This window comes from Podarcis erhardii, assembly GCF_964252035.2.
Source record: "Podarcis erhardii genome assembly, chromosome: 18".
Taxonomy (NCBI): domain Eukaryota; kingdom Metazoa; phylum Chordata; class Lepidosauria; order Squamata; family Lacertidae; genus Podarcis; species Podarcis erhardii.
The window spans coordinates 6,523,568-6,539,330 of NC_138516.1; the positions used below are offsets into that span (position 1 = coordinate 6,523,568).

Below are 15,763 nucleotides of genomic sequence, written 5' to 3' on the forward strand. Positions count from 1 at the left end.
AAATAGAAGGGGAAGAAATGGAGGCAGTGAGAGATTTTACTTTCTTGGGCTCCATGATCACTGCAGATGGTGACAGCAGCCATGAAATTAAAACAAAACAAATTCCTTCCAGTAGCACCTTAAAGACCAACTAAGTCAGTTCTTGGTATGAGCTTTCGTGTGCATGCACACTTCTTCAGATACACTGAAACAGAAGTCACCAGACCCTTCTATATAGTGAGAAGGTGGGGAGGGGTATTACTCAGAAGCTATCTGCCAATCACCCAGAAGCTATCTGCCAATCACCCATTCCCACCACCCTTCTGAGTAATACCCCTCCCCACCTTCTCACTATATAGAAGGGTCTGGTGACTTCTGTTTCAGTGTATCTGAAGAAGTGCGCATGCACACGAAAGCTCATACCAAGAACTGACTTAGTGGGTCTTTAAGGTGCTACTGGAAGGAATTTGTTTTGTTTTAAGTTAGTTCTAGTTACAGATAGGTAGCCGTGGTGGTCTGCCATGGTCAAAACAAAATAAAAAAATTCCTTCCAGTAGCACCTTAAAGACCAACTGAGTTAGTTCTAGGTATGAGCTTTCGTGTGCATGCACACTTCTTCAGATACACTTCTTCAGATACCAACTGAGATATAACTAACTCAGTTGGTCTTTAAGGTGCTACTGGAAGGAATTTTTTTATTAAGTTAGTTCTAGGTATGAGCTTTCGTGTGCATGCACACTTCTTCAGATACCCTGAAACAGAAGTCACCAGACCCTTCTATATAGTGAGAAGGTGGGGAGGGGTATTACTCAGAAGGGTGGTGGGAATGGGTGATTGGCAGAAAGCTGTGTGCATGCACACGAAAGAAGAAGAAGTGTGCATGCACACGAAAGCTCATACCAAGAACTGACTTAGTTGGTCTTTAAGGTGCTACTGGAAGGAATTTGTTTTGTTTTGACTATGGCAGACCAACACGGCTACCTATCTGTAAATGAAATTAAAAGACGCCTGCTCCTTGGGAGAAAGGAGATGGCAAACCTAGACAGCATCTTAAAAAGCAGAGACGCCACCTTGCCGACAAAGGTCCGTATAGTTAAAGCTCTGGTTTTCCCAGTAGTGATGTATGGAAGTGAGAGCTGGACCATCAAGAAGGCTGATCGCCAAAGAATGGATGCTTTTGAATTCTGGTGCTGAAGGAGACTCTCGAGAGTCCCATGGACTGCAAGAAGATCCAACCTCTCCATTCGGAAGGAAATCAGCCCTGAGTGCTCACTGGAAGGACAGATCCTGAAGCTGAGGCTCCAAGACTTTGGCCACCTCATGAGAAGAGAAGACTCCCTGGAAAAGACCCTGATGTTGGGAAAGATGGAGGGCACAAGGAGAAGGGGACGACGGAGGACGAGATGGTGGGACAGTGTTCTTGAAGCCATGAATATGAGTTTGACCAAATTGCGGGAGGCAGTGGAAGACAGGAGGGCCTGGCGTGCTCTGGTCCAGGGGGTCACGAAGAGGCGGACACGACTAAACGACTAAACAGCAACAACAGATTAGAGGCTCAACTCTCGGGTCTAATGCAAAAGCTGTAGTAGTAATAGTAATAGTAGTAACTATTATTATTATTATTATTATTATTATTATTATTATATCTATAGCCCCAATAATTATTCTCATTAATTATTATTATTATTATTATTATTATTAATAATAATAATAATAATAAATACTGTAATTATTAATATAATAAATAATTATAAAAAAATAATTGTTGTTTTATCTATACCCTGCCGTTTTCCCTGTCATGTGCTCAAGAGAAAATAAGACAACTAAAACAATCATTCAAAAACAAGGGAGGCTCACATTTCTCAGAATGCCTGGATTTTGAGAATTATTTTAAACCATGTAATGCATTTCATTCTGTTTTTCTATGGTTTTTAAAATAACAACAACAACTGTTACTACTGCTACTAATAATAATTTGATTCTGAACTGATTTTAGAATGTATTTCAATTAATTGTGATTTTATGTAAATTGTGCTATTTTCACTCTTGTTAGCCGCTCTGAGCCAGTCTTTGGCCGGGGAGGGCGGAATACAAATAAAATTTTATTATTATTATTATTATTATTATTATTATTATTATTTTATCTATACCCCCAATAATTATCACCATTAATTAATAATTATTAATAATTGTTTTACCTATATTTTAACAACAACAACAATTTTTTTTAAAATAATAATAATAATAATAATTATTATTATTATTATTATTATGGCGCCGTCCACCCGCAAAGATAACTCTCATCTAACTGGTGCACGTTCTCGCAAGGGATGATGGGAGTTGTAGTTCAGAACGACCAGGCACGGGAGGAGGAGGCTGTAATACGTCTCGATCCGAAGCTTCCTTCAAAGGGCGACAGGGGGCGCTCTGGCTCCGCTCTTTGAAGCGCGGGATGGGCGTGGCCGCGGCGCAACGCCCTCTCGTTCCCGGCGCTCTATCCCGCCCGCGTCTATGGTTGGAAGCGTGGAGTCCGGATCTCACTCTCCTCCTCTTTTCCACACCTTTATTTCCGGCGAAGGAGCGCGTATCCCTCCGCCTGCCTCCGCGCATGCGCGTTAGGGGGGGGTGGCGGAAGTGAAGCGCCGAGGGGAGCCGGAGAGCGAGCTCAGCCCGAGCCTGGATGTTTTCCCCCTTCCCCGTGTCCTCCCCGCTCCTCTTCCCCGGCTGTTCCTCCGACCTGCCTCCTCTCCGCCTTTCGGGGGGTGGGCGCGGGGATTACTTTGTGTGTCCGTCCGCCGCCTGAACCTGTCAGTCCTTGTGCTCCTTTCTGTCTCATTCCTCTCACCTCCTTCTTTTTCAAAACAACAGAAACCAAAAAGAGAAAAAGAAAAAAAAAACATTCCCCTTCAGCCAAGCCTGGCCTCTCCTCCCTTTCTCTCCCTCTTCCTCAGGGACTACTTTTCCTCCCTTCCTTTGCCTCACTGAGGACTAGCCTCTTGAACCTCCCAAACTGCCCAGGAGCAGCTGTGTCAACTATCTCTGCCTGTCTCCCTTCCTTTCTGTCTCCTTACATTCATTTGTCTCTTAGAAGCGTCTCTTGCCTTTTAAATTTTCATTTTTATTAGGGGGAGCTCCTTTCATCTGACACTTTTTTTCTGTGTCATTTTGGGGGTGTCTCTCTCTTTGTGTCAGGCACAGATTCTGTGTGTCCCCCCTTTTTTCCCCCTGGCAACCTCTCTGCCTCTTGGGACGGGCTTAGTCTTCTCTTCGCCTCCGCCTGCTAACTTAACCAGTGGCCTCTTTATTTCAGGGGCTGGGGTCTGGCCCCCCACGCTTCCACCAACCTCTGTGCCTCAAATCATATAGCCCCCCCGGGGACACCTGCCTGCTCCCCTTTTCCCTCTGCCTCTTGTTTGTTTCCCCCTCCGCTGTGAGCTAGTTTTTCAGTTAACTACAAGGAGGCACCATGTCTGTGGCCGGGTTAAAGAAGCAGTTCTACAAAGCCAGCCAGGTGAGAAGAAAACACTTCTGTCTTATCTGTTTGGAAAAAAGAGTGGGGAGGGGTTGCACAGCTGAGATTGCCTCTGGTCTAATTTCTTTTAACATAACTTTTTAAATTAATCTTCAATTACAACCCAATAATAGCCTCATCATAACAATACCAAATTATAAAACAATTACTAACACCAACCATTCAAATACCGAATTATATGATTTAGGTGCCCCCCCTGCGCGTGCTAGAATTGATGGCTTAATGCTTTGCTTTATTTCTGCGTTCCAGAATCTTATTAATGTCAATTGCATTCCGGTCAAAATAATAACCCCTTCTACAACAACTGCAGTAGTAATAACTTCGTGTCGGCACGTTGAATGATTTATAGAGCTACAAGTGAGGCACTCAAACTATATCCTTGTTCTTCCTGTGTGTGACAATCTCCATCTTCCCTTTTAATGTCAGCCTCCCTCCCCCCCGCCCAGCGGCGTAGCGTGGGTTGTCAGCACCTGGGGCAAGGCAAGTAATTTGCGCCCCCTAACCCGGGGCAAGGCAAGTAATTTGCGCCCCTAACCTGCCGCCGCTGCCAGCTTCTTCTTGCTGCTGCCTGGGCTGGGGTATTTACGGTAAGGTAGCCACGGCGGCGGCGGCGGCGGGTCCGTGTCAGGGGATCTGAGGCGAGTTGCCACTGGCACTGCCGCCCAAACAACGCCGCTTGCCCGGAGGAGGAGGAGGGCAGAGAGGCAAGGAAAATGCAACATGGCCCAGCAGCTGCAGCAGCGGCGGCGGTGGCGCTGTGAGGAGGGGCTGCCTGGTGCGCCCTCGACGCGCGGGGACCACGGCGAGCGCTGAGAGCCGCTGCCTGCCGGACGCCTTCAGCCCGGACGTGCGCACAGCTCGCCAGTTCCGCGAGACATGGGGCTCTGCTACAGCCTGCGCCCGAGGCTCTTCGGCGACTCCGGAGGCGGCGAGCGCCCCCCCCAGATGTTGCGCCCAGTGCGCCCGGCCCCCCCTGCACCCCCCACGCTACACCACTGTCCCCGCCCCCCATTATGATGGTTCTTATTATTATTGCTGGTTGAAAACGGTTGGGTACTGAGTTCCGAGGCCGCTTGGAACAGTGCAACTCTGATTCGCAGGTCTTCTCTGGAACAGGACAGGTGGACTGAGGAAGGTGTGTCGGCCCTGGTTGTTGTGGGCAAGCATTGCGTCACCATAGCAGCTACACTCTTAGTGGTTGGAAATGGAGCGGGACAGCAACTGCCTAATTCTAGGACTTCCACTGTTGGGTCAGCACCACTGAACCAGCATTGGCCAGAAAGCGCATTTGAACAAAATGCCAAAAAGCCTGAGCCCAAAGGCAACATTTCTGGTTGGCTCGTTGCTTCATGGCAGAAAAGGGTTTGGTTATTCATGGCTTCTTTCATGAGGTGGAATACCAGTTGCTTGGAATCAAAGGTGGGCAAAGTGCTGTTGTGCCCAGATCTTGCTTGTGGGGCTCCCCTATGCCATATCTAGGTGCCCACTCGATGTGTCCTTATTATGTTCTTGTGTGGCGCCGGTTTGGGGTTAAGTTAGGTAGGTTGCTCAGAGTCCCTCTTTGTAAAAGCTTTGCTTGGCTGGCATGGCGAGGAACCATCACCTGTAGGCGACTAGAAACAAGTTGCACTTCGCTTTATTGTGCTTTCAAGATATTTCTTGGCGTGGGGGCAGCTGCTGGCAGCCTGGTAGATTCCAGGTGAAGGAAGGCACACAATCACCCTCTTCTGATCACAGGAGTGGAGCAGGCTGGAGCTGGATTCCCCCCGGCCCCCCCCCCGCCCCTGCAGCCAGGTGCCCTTGGCTTAATAGACTGCAATATAGAGTAAGCATAACTTTTATATGCCGTGAGAAACCCAAAAAATGGTGCGACTTGCTTTGTTCGGTTTATTGTGGTTATCTGGAGCATAACACACAATATCGCCGAGCAATGCCTGTATTTGCCTGAAGTACTGCCCCTCCCTATATAAACCAACCCAGACTCTGCATTCGTCATCTGAGGCCCTTCTTTCTGTGCCTCCTCCACATGTGGTCTGGAGGGTGGCAACACGAGAACAGGGCCTCTTCTGCGGTGGCTCCCCATTTGTGGAATGCTCTCCCCGGGGAGGTTCAACTGGCACCTTCATTGTATATTTTAGGCACCAGGTGAAAACGGTCCTCTTCAACCAGGCCTTTGGCTGATTAATATTCTACAGCAGGGTTTCCCTGCAACTTGGGTCCGCAGCTGTTTTGGGAACTACAACTCCCATCATCCCTAGCTAGCAGGACCAGTGGTCAGGGGTAGTGTGAACTGTAGTCCAAAAACAGCTGGAGACTCAAGCTTGGAAAACCTTGTTCTACTTTTAAATGTGTCTGCGGGAAGCAGGGGCATTATTGCTTTGTTTCACTTATTTTCATGCTTTTAAACTGTACAGTTGTACCTTGGTTGTCGAACTTAATGAATTATGGGCTGTTTTTTTTAAATAATAATAATACAGTGTTGTGGGAGTTCTTTTTATTTATTTATTTTAAATGAGATTTATTCAAAATTTCCAGAATGTATAAATACAATAAAAAACAAAGAAAAAATACAATAGAAAAAGATAAGAAAAAATATATATAAAAAAATACACATCCCTTATTACATCTTTTCATTTGCCTGTTTCTTGAACCTCCTCACACCTCCCTTTTTGTATTCTAACTTAATTCGTTGTTTCAGCAAATTCTTCCCAGTTTTAAATGTGCAAACTTCTGGAGTTTATATATATGTATATATATATATATATATATGTGTGTGTGTGTGTGTGTGTATTCATTCCTGTATCTGTGGTGGATTTGGGATGGGACTGTAAATCAGTGGCAGAGCCTCTCTAGGGACGGCTGGAAAAGACTCCTGGTCTGAATTCCTGGAGAGACGCCAGGCAACGTTGAGGTATAAGAACGGATAGAGTCGTGTGCTCCTAAAAATCCTCCTGTTGAAGAACCCAAAACCAAGCAAACCATGGAAATCTGTAAAAATATGTAAATATACACACAAGGGAGTTAGAGTCCAGCAACATTCGGGGGCTGAAGGTTTTGCTGGATAGCCAACTCCTTAATCAGCCCCAGTCAGCAAGCCCAGCAGCTTCTTGATACATTCTGTTAGAAAGCTTGGGTTTCTAATTTGAATAATATGCATAATTAGTATACTGGTGGGAGAGGTTCCTGTACAGTGGTACCTCGGGTTAAGTACTTAATCCTTTCTTAAGCTGAAACTGTTCTTAACCTGAAGCACCACTTTAACTAATGGGGCCTGCTGCGCGGCCGCTGCACGATTTCTGTTCTCATCCTGAAGCAAAGTTCTTAACCCAAGGTAATATTTCTGGGTTAGCGAAGTCTGTAACCTGAAGTGTTTGTAACCTGAAGCATATGTAACCCAAGGTACCACTGTACTTGCAAGGGATGTGGGTGGCGCTGCAATCTAACCCACTGAGCCTCTTGGGCTTGCCGATCGGAAGGTTGGCGGTTCGAATCCCTGCGACGGAGTGAGCTCCCGTTGCTCCGTCCCAGCTCCTGCCAACCTAGCAGTTGAAAGCATGCCAGTGCAAGTAGATAAATAGGTGCCACTGCGGCGGGAAGGTAAATGGCGTTTCTGCGCGTTCTGGCTTTCGTCATGGTGTCCCGTTGCTCCAGAAGCGGTTTAGTCCTGCTGGCCACATGACCCGGAAAGCTGTCTGTGGACCAACGCCGGCTCCCTCGGCCTGAAAACGAGATAATTGCCGCAACCCCATAGTCGCTTGGACTTAACCATCCAGGGGTCCTTTACCTTTACATTTTACTATACTTACAGAAACTCAGCAAGCTATGCAGAGGTGTGTTTTTTTTTAAAAAAATGCAAATTAAAAGTAAAGATCCACACCGGACATCCTTGTCCAATGAGAAGTGAGCATTCTCTGCCCTCCCAGTTCCTTCTGGCTCCAGAAGTGTCATTGTTGGGCTGCAGAAAATGGTGGTGGAGATTGGATTGCTTGAGCCCTAGCAGCTTACAGTATTGCTGTGAAGGGGGTGGGGATGTACTGCAACAATTTGTTGCAGGTCCTGCTTGTAACGTATGTGTATTCCCCGCCCCCGCTCATGGGTTCTGGGTAGCTATTGTTATAAGTAGCTGAATGGGCCTGTGTGCTACATCTGTGTGCATTTGTGTGGGGCGGAGGGGGTGGGGATAATGTCCACTTGTCTTGTGCTGGCACCATGCCTACACTTATTAATATAAACTATATTGAAATGTGCAGGGTTGTCATAGTTCAAAACCCCTTTTTTTTTTTTTAAGGTGTGGCAGGATCGGGCTCCCCGCTTTCGCTCCAGCCACAAAGTACAGTCCCTTCTGGCCATAGAAGAATTGTAAACTTGGATGCGTTATCAGTGCTGGGTGGGGTGGGGACGATGATGATACCAGAGCACATTTCGAGCGAACCGCTCTGGTTGCGCAGAGAGGAATCAAAAGCCCTTTTCAGAGCACGCATCTGTCAAACCCAACTGAGCTGAGAAATGCAGCGTTCTTACAACATGCTAATTTACAAGTTTGCAGCCCTCCTCCCAAAGCTACCGCAGGATGGGGAATGTATTATTCTGTCCAGGGCCTAGAAATTATCCCCAACCCTCGCGAGATACCGTCTTGCCATCTCCACCATCTGGAGGTGAATGCTTGGGGGAATCACTGGACAGTTTTCACAAGCTTAGCAACACATCCTGTAGAATTCTATCCGTTCTGTTTTTATCTGCACAATCAGAACGAATTTCAGGAACCAAAATGCTTTTTCTGTGCGGCCTGAGCAAGAGCAGTGGACAGCATTACAGTGGTACCTCGGGTTAAGTACTTAATTCGTTCCGGAGGTCCGTTCTTAACCTGAAACTGTTCTTAACCTGAAACACCACTTTAGCTAATGGGGCCTCCCGCTGCTGCCACGCTGCCAGAGCACAATTTCTGTTCTCATCCTGAAGCAAAGTTCTTAACCCGAGGTACTATTTCTGGGTCAGCGGAGTCTGTAACCTGAAGCGTCTGTAACCTGAAGTCTATGTAACCCGAGGTACCACTGTATAGCTAACTCTTGTCGCTTGTCTTCACTTACTCCCCCCTCCCGCCTTGCTCACAGTTATGAAGAATATTCCTACGTTATGAATGGTCCGAGCCACCATTAAGAAAAAAGAGGCCGGAATGGCCCAATCTATGTCTGTGGCCTGCCCCTGAATCTTCCTTAAGTTCTCAGAGTTCTTAACCTAGTTTTGCCAGCTAGCCAGATGTTTAATTGATAATCACATTCAGTCCGCTGCTTGAAAAATAAAGACTTCAGAGCCGCCTTGCCCCAAAATGTCAACTCTGGGCGTTCCATTTTGGTGACTGTAACCTTGGGACGCGGGTGGCGCTGTGGGTTAAACCACAGAGCCTAGGACTTGCCGATCAGAAGGTTAGCGGTTCGAATCCCTGCAACAGGGTGAGCTCCCATTGCTCGGTCCCTGCTCCTGCCAACCTAGCAGTTCAAAAGCACATCAAAGTGCAAGTAGATAAATAGGTACCGCTCCGGCGGGAAGGTAAATGGCATTTCCGTGCACTGCTCTGGTTCGCCAGAAGCAACTTAGTCATGCTGGCCACATGACCCAGAAGCTGTACGCCGGATCCTTCGGCCAATAAAGCGAGATGAGCGCCGCACTCCCAGAGTCGGTCATGACTGGACCTAATGGTCAGGGGTCCCTTTACCTTTACCTTAACCTTGGTTTAAGGAGCCATTTGGTGCCTAGCTTATATACCTGACTTTCTAACACTGCACAGTTGCAATTAGAAGCTTTGTCACGTTTGAGCAGTGGCCAAAGAAATTGGTAGCCTTGTACCCATCACTTGGTAATTCTGATTTCTAAGACAACAGAAATAAAAATCAGTGCAGTATTTGAGAAAAATTCAGCCTGCCATATTGATTCGAAATAGCATTCAGTTGTCTCCGAACATAGGAGAAACCTGTTCCTTGATTTAGCTATGGTACCCTAAAGTGAGGGAAGCGGGTGGTGCTATGGATTAAACCACAAAGCCTAGGACTTGCCGATCAGAAGGTTGGCGGTTCGAATCCCCGCGATGGGGTGAGCTCCCATTGCTCGGTCCCTGCTCCTGACAACCTAGCAGTTCAAAAGCACATCAGAGTGCAAGTAGATAAATAGGTACTGCTCCGGCGAGAAGGTAAACGGCGTTTCCGTGCACTGCTTTGGTTCGCCAGAAGCGGCTTAGTCCTGCTGGCCACATGACCCGGAAGCTGTACGCCGGCTCCCTCGGCCAATAAAGCGAGATGAGCGCTGCAACCCCAGAGTTGGTCACAACTGGACCTAATGGTCCGGGGTCCTTTTACCTTTACCTTTACCTCAAAGAGGTGTTCCAATTCATAATGAATATATGTATATAAATATACATGCATGCGTGACATATATACCGCACCCTACAGTCGCTGAAAAAAATTAAAATAGACCCGCAACAAATGAAGTCACCAGCTATTTTGGTCTCAGATCTGATTCATAACAAAGTTGATTCATTCTCTCCCACGCCCCCACCATAAATTGAGCACTGTTTTAATTGCAGAGATGGCGTTTGTTTGCGGCTGGCCTCAGCTTTTCACTGACTCTCGAGTCAAATCCCCAGGAACCAGTTGACAGTACTTGGTAGTTTTAAACAGTCCTCCCTTAGGGATGGATCAGGCCCTTAATATTTGTATAAAGATAAAGGGACCCCTGATCATTAGGTCCAGTCGTGATTGACTCTGGGGTTGCGGCGCTCATCTCGCTTTATTGGCCGAGGGAGCCGGCGTACAGCTTCCGGGTCATGTGGCCAGCAGGACTAAGCCGCTTCTGGCGAACCAGAGCAGTGCACGGAAACGCCGTTGACCTTCCCGGCGGAGCGGTACCTATTTATCTACTTGCACTTTGATGTGCTTTTGAACTGGCAGGAGCAGGGACCGAGCAATGGGAGCTCACCCCGTCGCGGGGATTTGAACCACCGACCTTCTGATTGGCAAGTCCTAGGTTCTGTGGTTTAACCCACAGCGCCACCCGCGTCCCAAGGTTACAGTCACCAAAATGGAATGCCCCGACCTGGCCACAGTAATCCATGCAACGGTCACCTCCAGGCTTGGCTACTGTAATTCGCTCTACGCGGGGCTGCCCTTGAAGGTGTCCCAGAAACTCCAGCGGGTGCAGAATGCTGCAGCGAGGCTCCTTACGGGGTCTCTGCCATGGGAGCATATTCACTCAGTGCTTTTCCAGCTGCACTGGCTCCCGGTGGAGTACGGGGTCAGCTTTAAGGTGCTGGTTTTGACCTTTAAAGCCCTTCATGGCCTAGGACCCTCGTACCTATGGGACCGCCTCTCCCGGTCAGCCCCACGGAGGACCTTAAGGTCCATATATAGCAACACCCTAGAGGTCCCGGGCCCTAAAGAAGTTAGATTAGCCTCAACCAGAGCCAGGGCCTTCTCAACACTGGCCCCGGCCTGGTGGAACGCTCTGTCTCCTGAGACCAGGGCCCTGCAGGATCTGATCTCTTTCCGCAGGGCCTGTAAGACAGAGTTGTTCCACCTGGCCTTTGGCTCGGAATCAGTTTGATTCCCTCCCCCTCTTTTTCCTTTCTCCTCCTATGAAGAGAATACACTCTAATGTTTTAATGTTGTATCTTAATCTTTTAAATTGTATTTTAATCAACTTGTTTTTATTGTTGGTTGTTAGCCGCCCTGAGCCCGGTCTTGGCTGGGGAGGGCGGGGTATAAATAAAAATTTATTTTTATTATTATTATTGGATAGCGTCTCACACGGACAAATTGGAAACGCCGTGAGCGTGCAATACATAGCCGTTCGAACACAGCCTAGGAGTCTGAAGCGCTCTGTTGACGCCTTGCTGCAAAACTCGCTTCAAGATTCGTTTCGGGGTCTTGTTGTGGCCGCCGGCTGAGAATAAATCAGCTCTCTGTGTTGTTAACCGCGATACCGCATAAGAAGCAGCATGATTCTGAGCCGGAGAGTTGGTTACTGACACTGTATGCTGACTGGAAGCAGCACCCCAGGGTTTCCTGGCTTGGCCTTGAGGTCTTCTGCATGCAAAGCAGATGTCCTGTCACCCAGCTATTTCTCTTGGACCCCTGCCCTGTGCTGCATCTAGTTCACCTTTCCTTCTGCTCCTCCGTATGGGGTGAAGAGAGCGAGCAGATGGCCGCTTATTGTTATCCTGCCATCTTCCTCCTCCGTTGCAATTTGCTGCCGCTTGTGCATATCTTAAAACCATCTGTCCCTTTCTCTCGGCGCCGGGAACTTTTTATCCGTTCCGTTTGTCTCGGTGCATTTATACTGGCAAGCGCTCTGAGAGTATCTGAATGCTTGCATCAGGGTTTTTTTGGGGGGGGCGTGGGGAGATCCTTCTGGAGGCCCAGCTTGTAAGCCTCGTTGCTTCAATGTGAGACTTTCTTGGGCAGTTTCCTGGTTCTGCGCTGGCTGCGGGAAGAACTTGCAGATATTTGCGGCTTGGAAAACAGAGGAAGTGGGGACATCGTTGCGCTGAGAATCATGGTTCAGAGAAGATTCAGGCAAGGCAGGGGCGAAGAGGTGCTTCTCATTTTCAGTCAGCAAGTTCTCTGAATAAAGAGTAGCGTTGCCATAAAAGCACAGTTAAAAACTCAGATGTAAAAGCTGCTCTCCAAATGGCACATTGAACCTAGGGTGCAGTCGCCACAACGAAATGTTGGAGGATGGATGGCGGCTAACAGATTGAGGTTGAATCCTGACAAGATAGAAGTACTGTTTTGGGGGGACAGGGAGCGGGTGGGTGTGGAGGACTCCCTGGTCCTGAATGGGGTAACTGTGCCCCTGAAGGACCAGGTGCACAGCCTGGGAGTCATTTTGAACTCACAGCTGTCCATGGAGGCGCAGGTTAACTCTGTGTCCAGGGCAGCTGTCTACCAGCTCCACCTGGTACGCAGGCTAAGACCCTACCTGCCCGCGGACTGTCTCGCCAGAGTGGTGCATGCTCTAGTTATCTCCTGCTTGGACTACTGCAACACGCTCTACGTGGGGCTACCTTTGAAGGTGACCCAGAAACTGCAATTAATCCAGAATGCAGCAGCTAGACTGGTGACTGGGAGTGGCCGCCGGGACCACATAACACCAGTTCTGAGAGATCTGCATTGGCTCACAGGACGTTTCCGAGCACGATTCAAAGTGTTGGTGCTGACCTTGAAAGCCCTAAACGGCCTCGGTCCTGTATACCTGAAGGAGTGTCTCCACAACCATCGTTCTGCCCGGACGCTGAGGCCCAGCGCCGAGGGCCTTCTGGCGGTTCCCTCATTGTGAGAAGTGAGGCTACAGGGAACCAGACAGAGGGCCTTCTTGGTAGTGGCACCCGCCCTGTGGAACGCCCTCCCATCAGATGTCAAAGAGATAAACAACTACCTGACATTCAGAAGACATCTTAAGGCAGCCCTGCTCAGGGAAGTTTTTAATATGTAACGCTGTATTGTTTTTAACACTTGACTGGGAGTCGCCCAGAGTGGCTGGGGAAACTCAGCCAGATGGGCGGGGTATAAATAATAAATTATTATTATTATATTATTATGTCTTTGCACCATCTTTCTCTTATTCCCCTTTTCTTTCTTTCTTTTTTGACAGTGAAATTTGTCGTTGTCGGTTTTATTACTGTTTGTTTCATTTCTTTACTGCTTTACATAGGCATAAGCACGCTCGGCCCTCCAGATGTTTTGGGACTACAATTCCCATCATCCCTGACCACTGGTCCTGCTAGCTAGGGATGATGGGAGTTGTAGTCCCAAAACATCCAGAGGGCCGAGTTTTCCTATGACATTTTAAATAAAACACCTCAAAGCGGTTTATGAAACATACAATAAAACAATCCAAAATAAAACTAATGCCAGCTTCAAGGGATAGATTTCAGATCCTTCTCTAAGGGACATTTAGCTCTCCCCCTATTTGTTTACCTACTTAATTTATAGAGCTGCCCTATAACAAGAGGACTCTACGAAGCCAGGGGAGTGTACAGTGGTGCCTCGCAAGACGAAAAGAATCCGTTCCGCGAGTCTCTTCGTCTAGTGGTTTTTTCGTCTTGCGAAGCAAGCCCATTGACGGCTTAGCGGATTAGCGCTATTAGCGGCTTTTAGCGGCTTATCGTCTTAGCGGATAAGCAGATAAGCGGCTTAGCGGCTTAGAAAAAGGGGGGAGGAAAAAAACCCCGCAGGAACTTGCAAGACATTTTCGTCTTGCGAAGCAAGCCCATAGGGAAATTCGTTTTGCGAAGCACCTCCAAAACGGAAAACCCTTTCGTCTAGCGGGTTTTCCGTCTTGCGAGGCGTTCGTCTTGCGGGGCACCACTGTATTTTCCCCCCCTTGTTTTCCTCCTCCAAAAACTAGGTGTGTCTTGTGGCCTGGTGCGTCTTATAGAGCGAAAAATACGATACTTTCGCTTTCCACCTTGTCCGGCTTTCAATGCTGCTGCAGTGCCGATGGAGGAACCTAGCACCCGGGGCGGAATCATTCCTTGCCCATTATCGACCACGGTTCCATGATCTACCAGGAGCACCCCGGGGATCTACCTGTCAATCACGGTCGACCGGTTGGACATGTCTGACATAGGAGATACGACAGACGAGGACTGTAAAGGCACCAAAGCTGGAGTAAATTAAACGGGCAGAGAGAGGACACTTGAGAGATGAGCGTGTGCATAAGGCAGCAACAGGAAGCTGGGAAAGAGAAGATCTCGCTAAGGCAGTGTTTCCCAACCTTTTTTGGGCAAAGGCACACTTGTTTCATGAAAAAAATCTCGAGGCACACCACCATTAGAAAATGTTTAAAAAATCAACTCTGTGCCTATATTGACTATATATACAGTGGTGCCCCGCAAGACAAATGCCTCGCAAGACTGAAAACCCGCAAGACGAAAGGGTTTTCCGTTTTTTGAGGCACTTCGCAAGATGAATTTCCCTATGGGCTTGCTTCGCAAGAAGAAAGCCTATAGGGAAATCTCCAGGGACCTCTTTTAAATGCTGGCGGTGGGGAGCAAAGCCTTCCCCCCCCCTCCGGCCTTCAGAAGAGGTCCAGGAAGGCCGGCGGGGGCCGAAAGGCTTTGCTCCCCACCGCCAGCATTTTAAAAGCAGTCCGGGATAGCAGGGAAGCGCTTCCCGCTATCCTGGACGGCTTTTGAAGGCAGGCGGGGGGAGCAAAGACTTTTGTTCCCCCGCCCGCCTTCAGAAGAGGTCCAGGACCTCTTCTGAAGGCTGGCGGGGGGTGAAAGTCTTTGCTCCCCCCTGCCTGCCTTCCCGGGAGAGCGGAGAAACGCAGCGTGTTTCTCCGCTGTCCCGGACAGCTTTTGAAGGCAGGCAGAGGGGAGCAAAGACTTTCGCCCCCCGCCCGCCTTCAGAAGAGGTCCAGGACCTCTTCTGAAGGCGGGCGGGGGGCAAAAGTCCTTGCTCCCCCCCGCCTGCCTTCCCGGGAGAGCGGAGAAAAGCAGCGTGTTTCTCCGCTGTCCTGGACGGCTTTTGAAGGCAGGCGGGGGGAGCAAAGACTTTCGCCCCCCGCCCGCCTTCAGAAGAGGTCCAGGACCTCTTCTGAAGGCTGGCGGGGGGCAAAAGTCTTTGCTCCCCCTGCCTGCCTTCCCGGGAGAGCGTAGAAACGCAGCACGTTTCTCCTCTGTCCCGGACGGCTTTTGAAGGGGGGGAGCAAAGACTTTCCGCTCTCCCGGGAAGGCAGGCACGGGGGAGCAAAGACCTTTGCCCCCCGCCCGCCTTCAGAAGGCCCTGGACCTCTTCTGAAGGCGGGCGGGGGGGCGAAAGTCTTTGCTCCCCTCTGCCTGCCTTCAAAAGCTGTCCGGGACAGCGGAGAAACACGCTGCGTTTCTCCGCTCTCCCGGGAAGGCAGGCAGGGGGGAGCAAAGAGGTCCTGGACCTCTTCTGAAGGCGGGCGGGGGGCAAAAGTCTAATTGTAATTTCAATGAGTGTGCCCTCCCACAGCACACCAGGCAACGTCTCGCGGCACACTAGTGTGCCGCGGAACACCGGTTGGGAAACACTGCGCTAAGGAACATTTGCCATCGTTATTGCTTCCCTCTCAACACATACTATACCTTTCCAACAGGTGTTGAAGCAGCTATCGGACTATTGTCCTTGCATCCTTGTACACGCAAGGATTCAGGTGAACTGGTAAGGGAGGCCGAACTTAACGAGGAATTTGTATAATCCTTGCTCTCTCCAGGACAAGACTCAATTGTCT

General features: G+C 49.0%; 1 protein-coding gene and 1 long non-coding RNA gene across 3 annotated transcripts in view; one reads left to right on the forward strand and one right to left on the reverse strand.

Annotated features, from left to right (window-relative positions):
• The window catches only part of LOC309333110, a 51,788-nt gene extending 38,948 nt beyond the window's left edge, over positions 1 to 12,840 (reverse strand). Inside the window, exon 1 of the long non-coding RNA XR_014152390.1 lies at positions 12,326 to 12,840. This is a non-coding gene — a long non-coding RNA (uncharacterized lncRNA). The remainder of the gene's footprint in view (positions 1 to 12,325) is intronic.
• SH3GL1 (SH3 domain containing GRB2 like 1, endophilin A2) overlaps positions 2,833 to 15,763 on the forward strand; it is a 66,920-nt gene continuing 53,989 nt past the window's right edge. For both annotated transcript variants that reach the window (XM_081846361.1, XM_081846362.1), the window contains exon 1: positions 2,833 to 3,490. In XM_081846361.1, the coding sequence (XP_081702487.1) occupies positions 3,446 to 3,490 (45 nt within the window). In that variant the 5' untranslated portion in view covers positions 2,833 to 3,445. The remainder of the gene's footprint in view (positions 3,491 to 15,763) is intronic.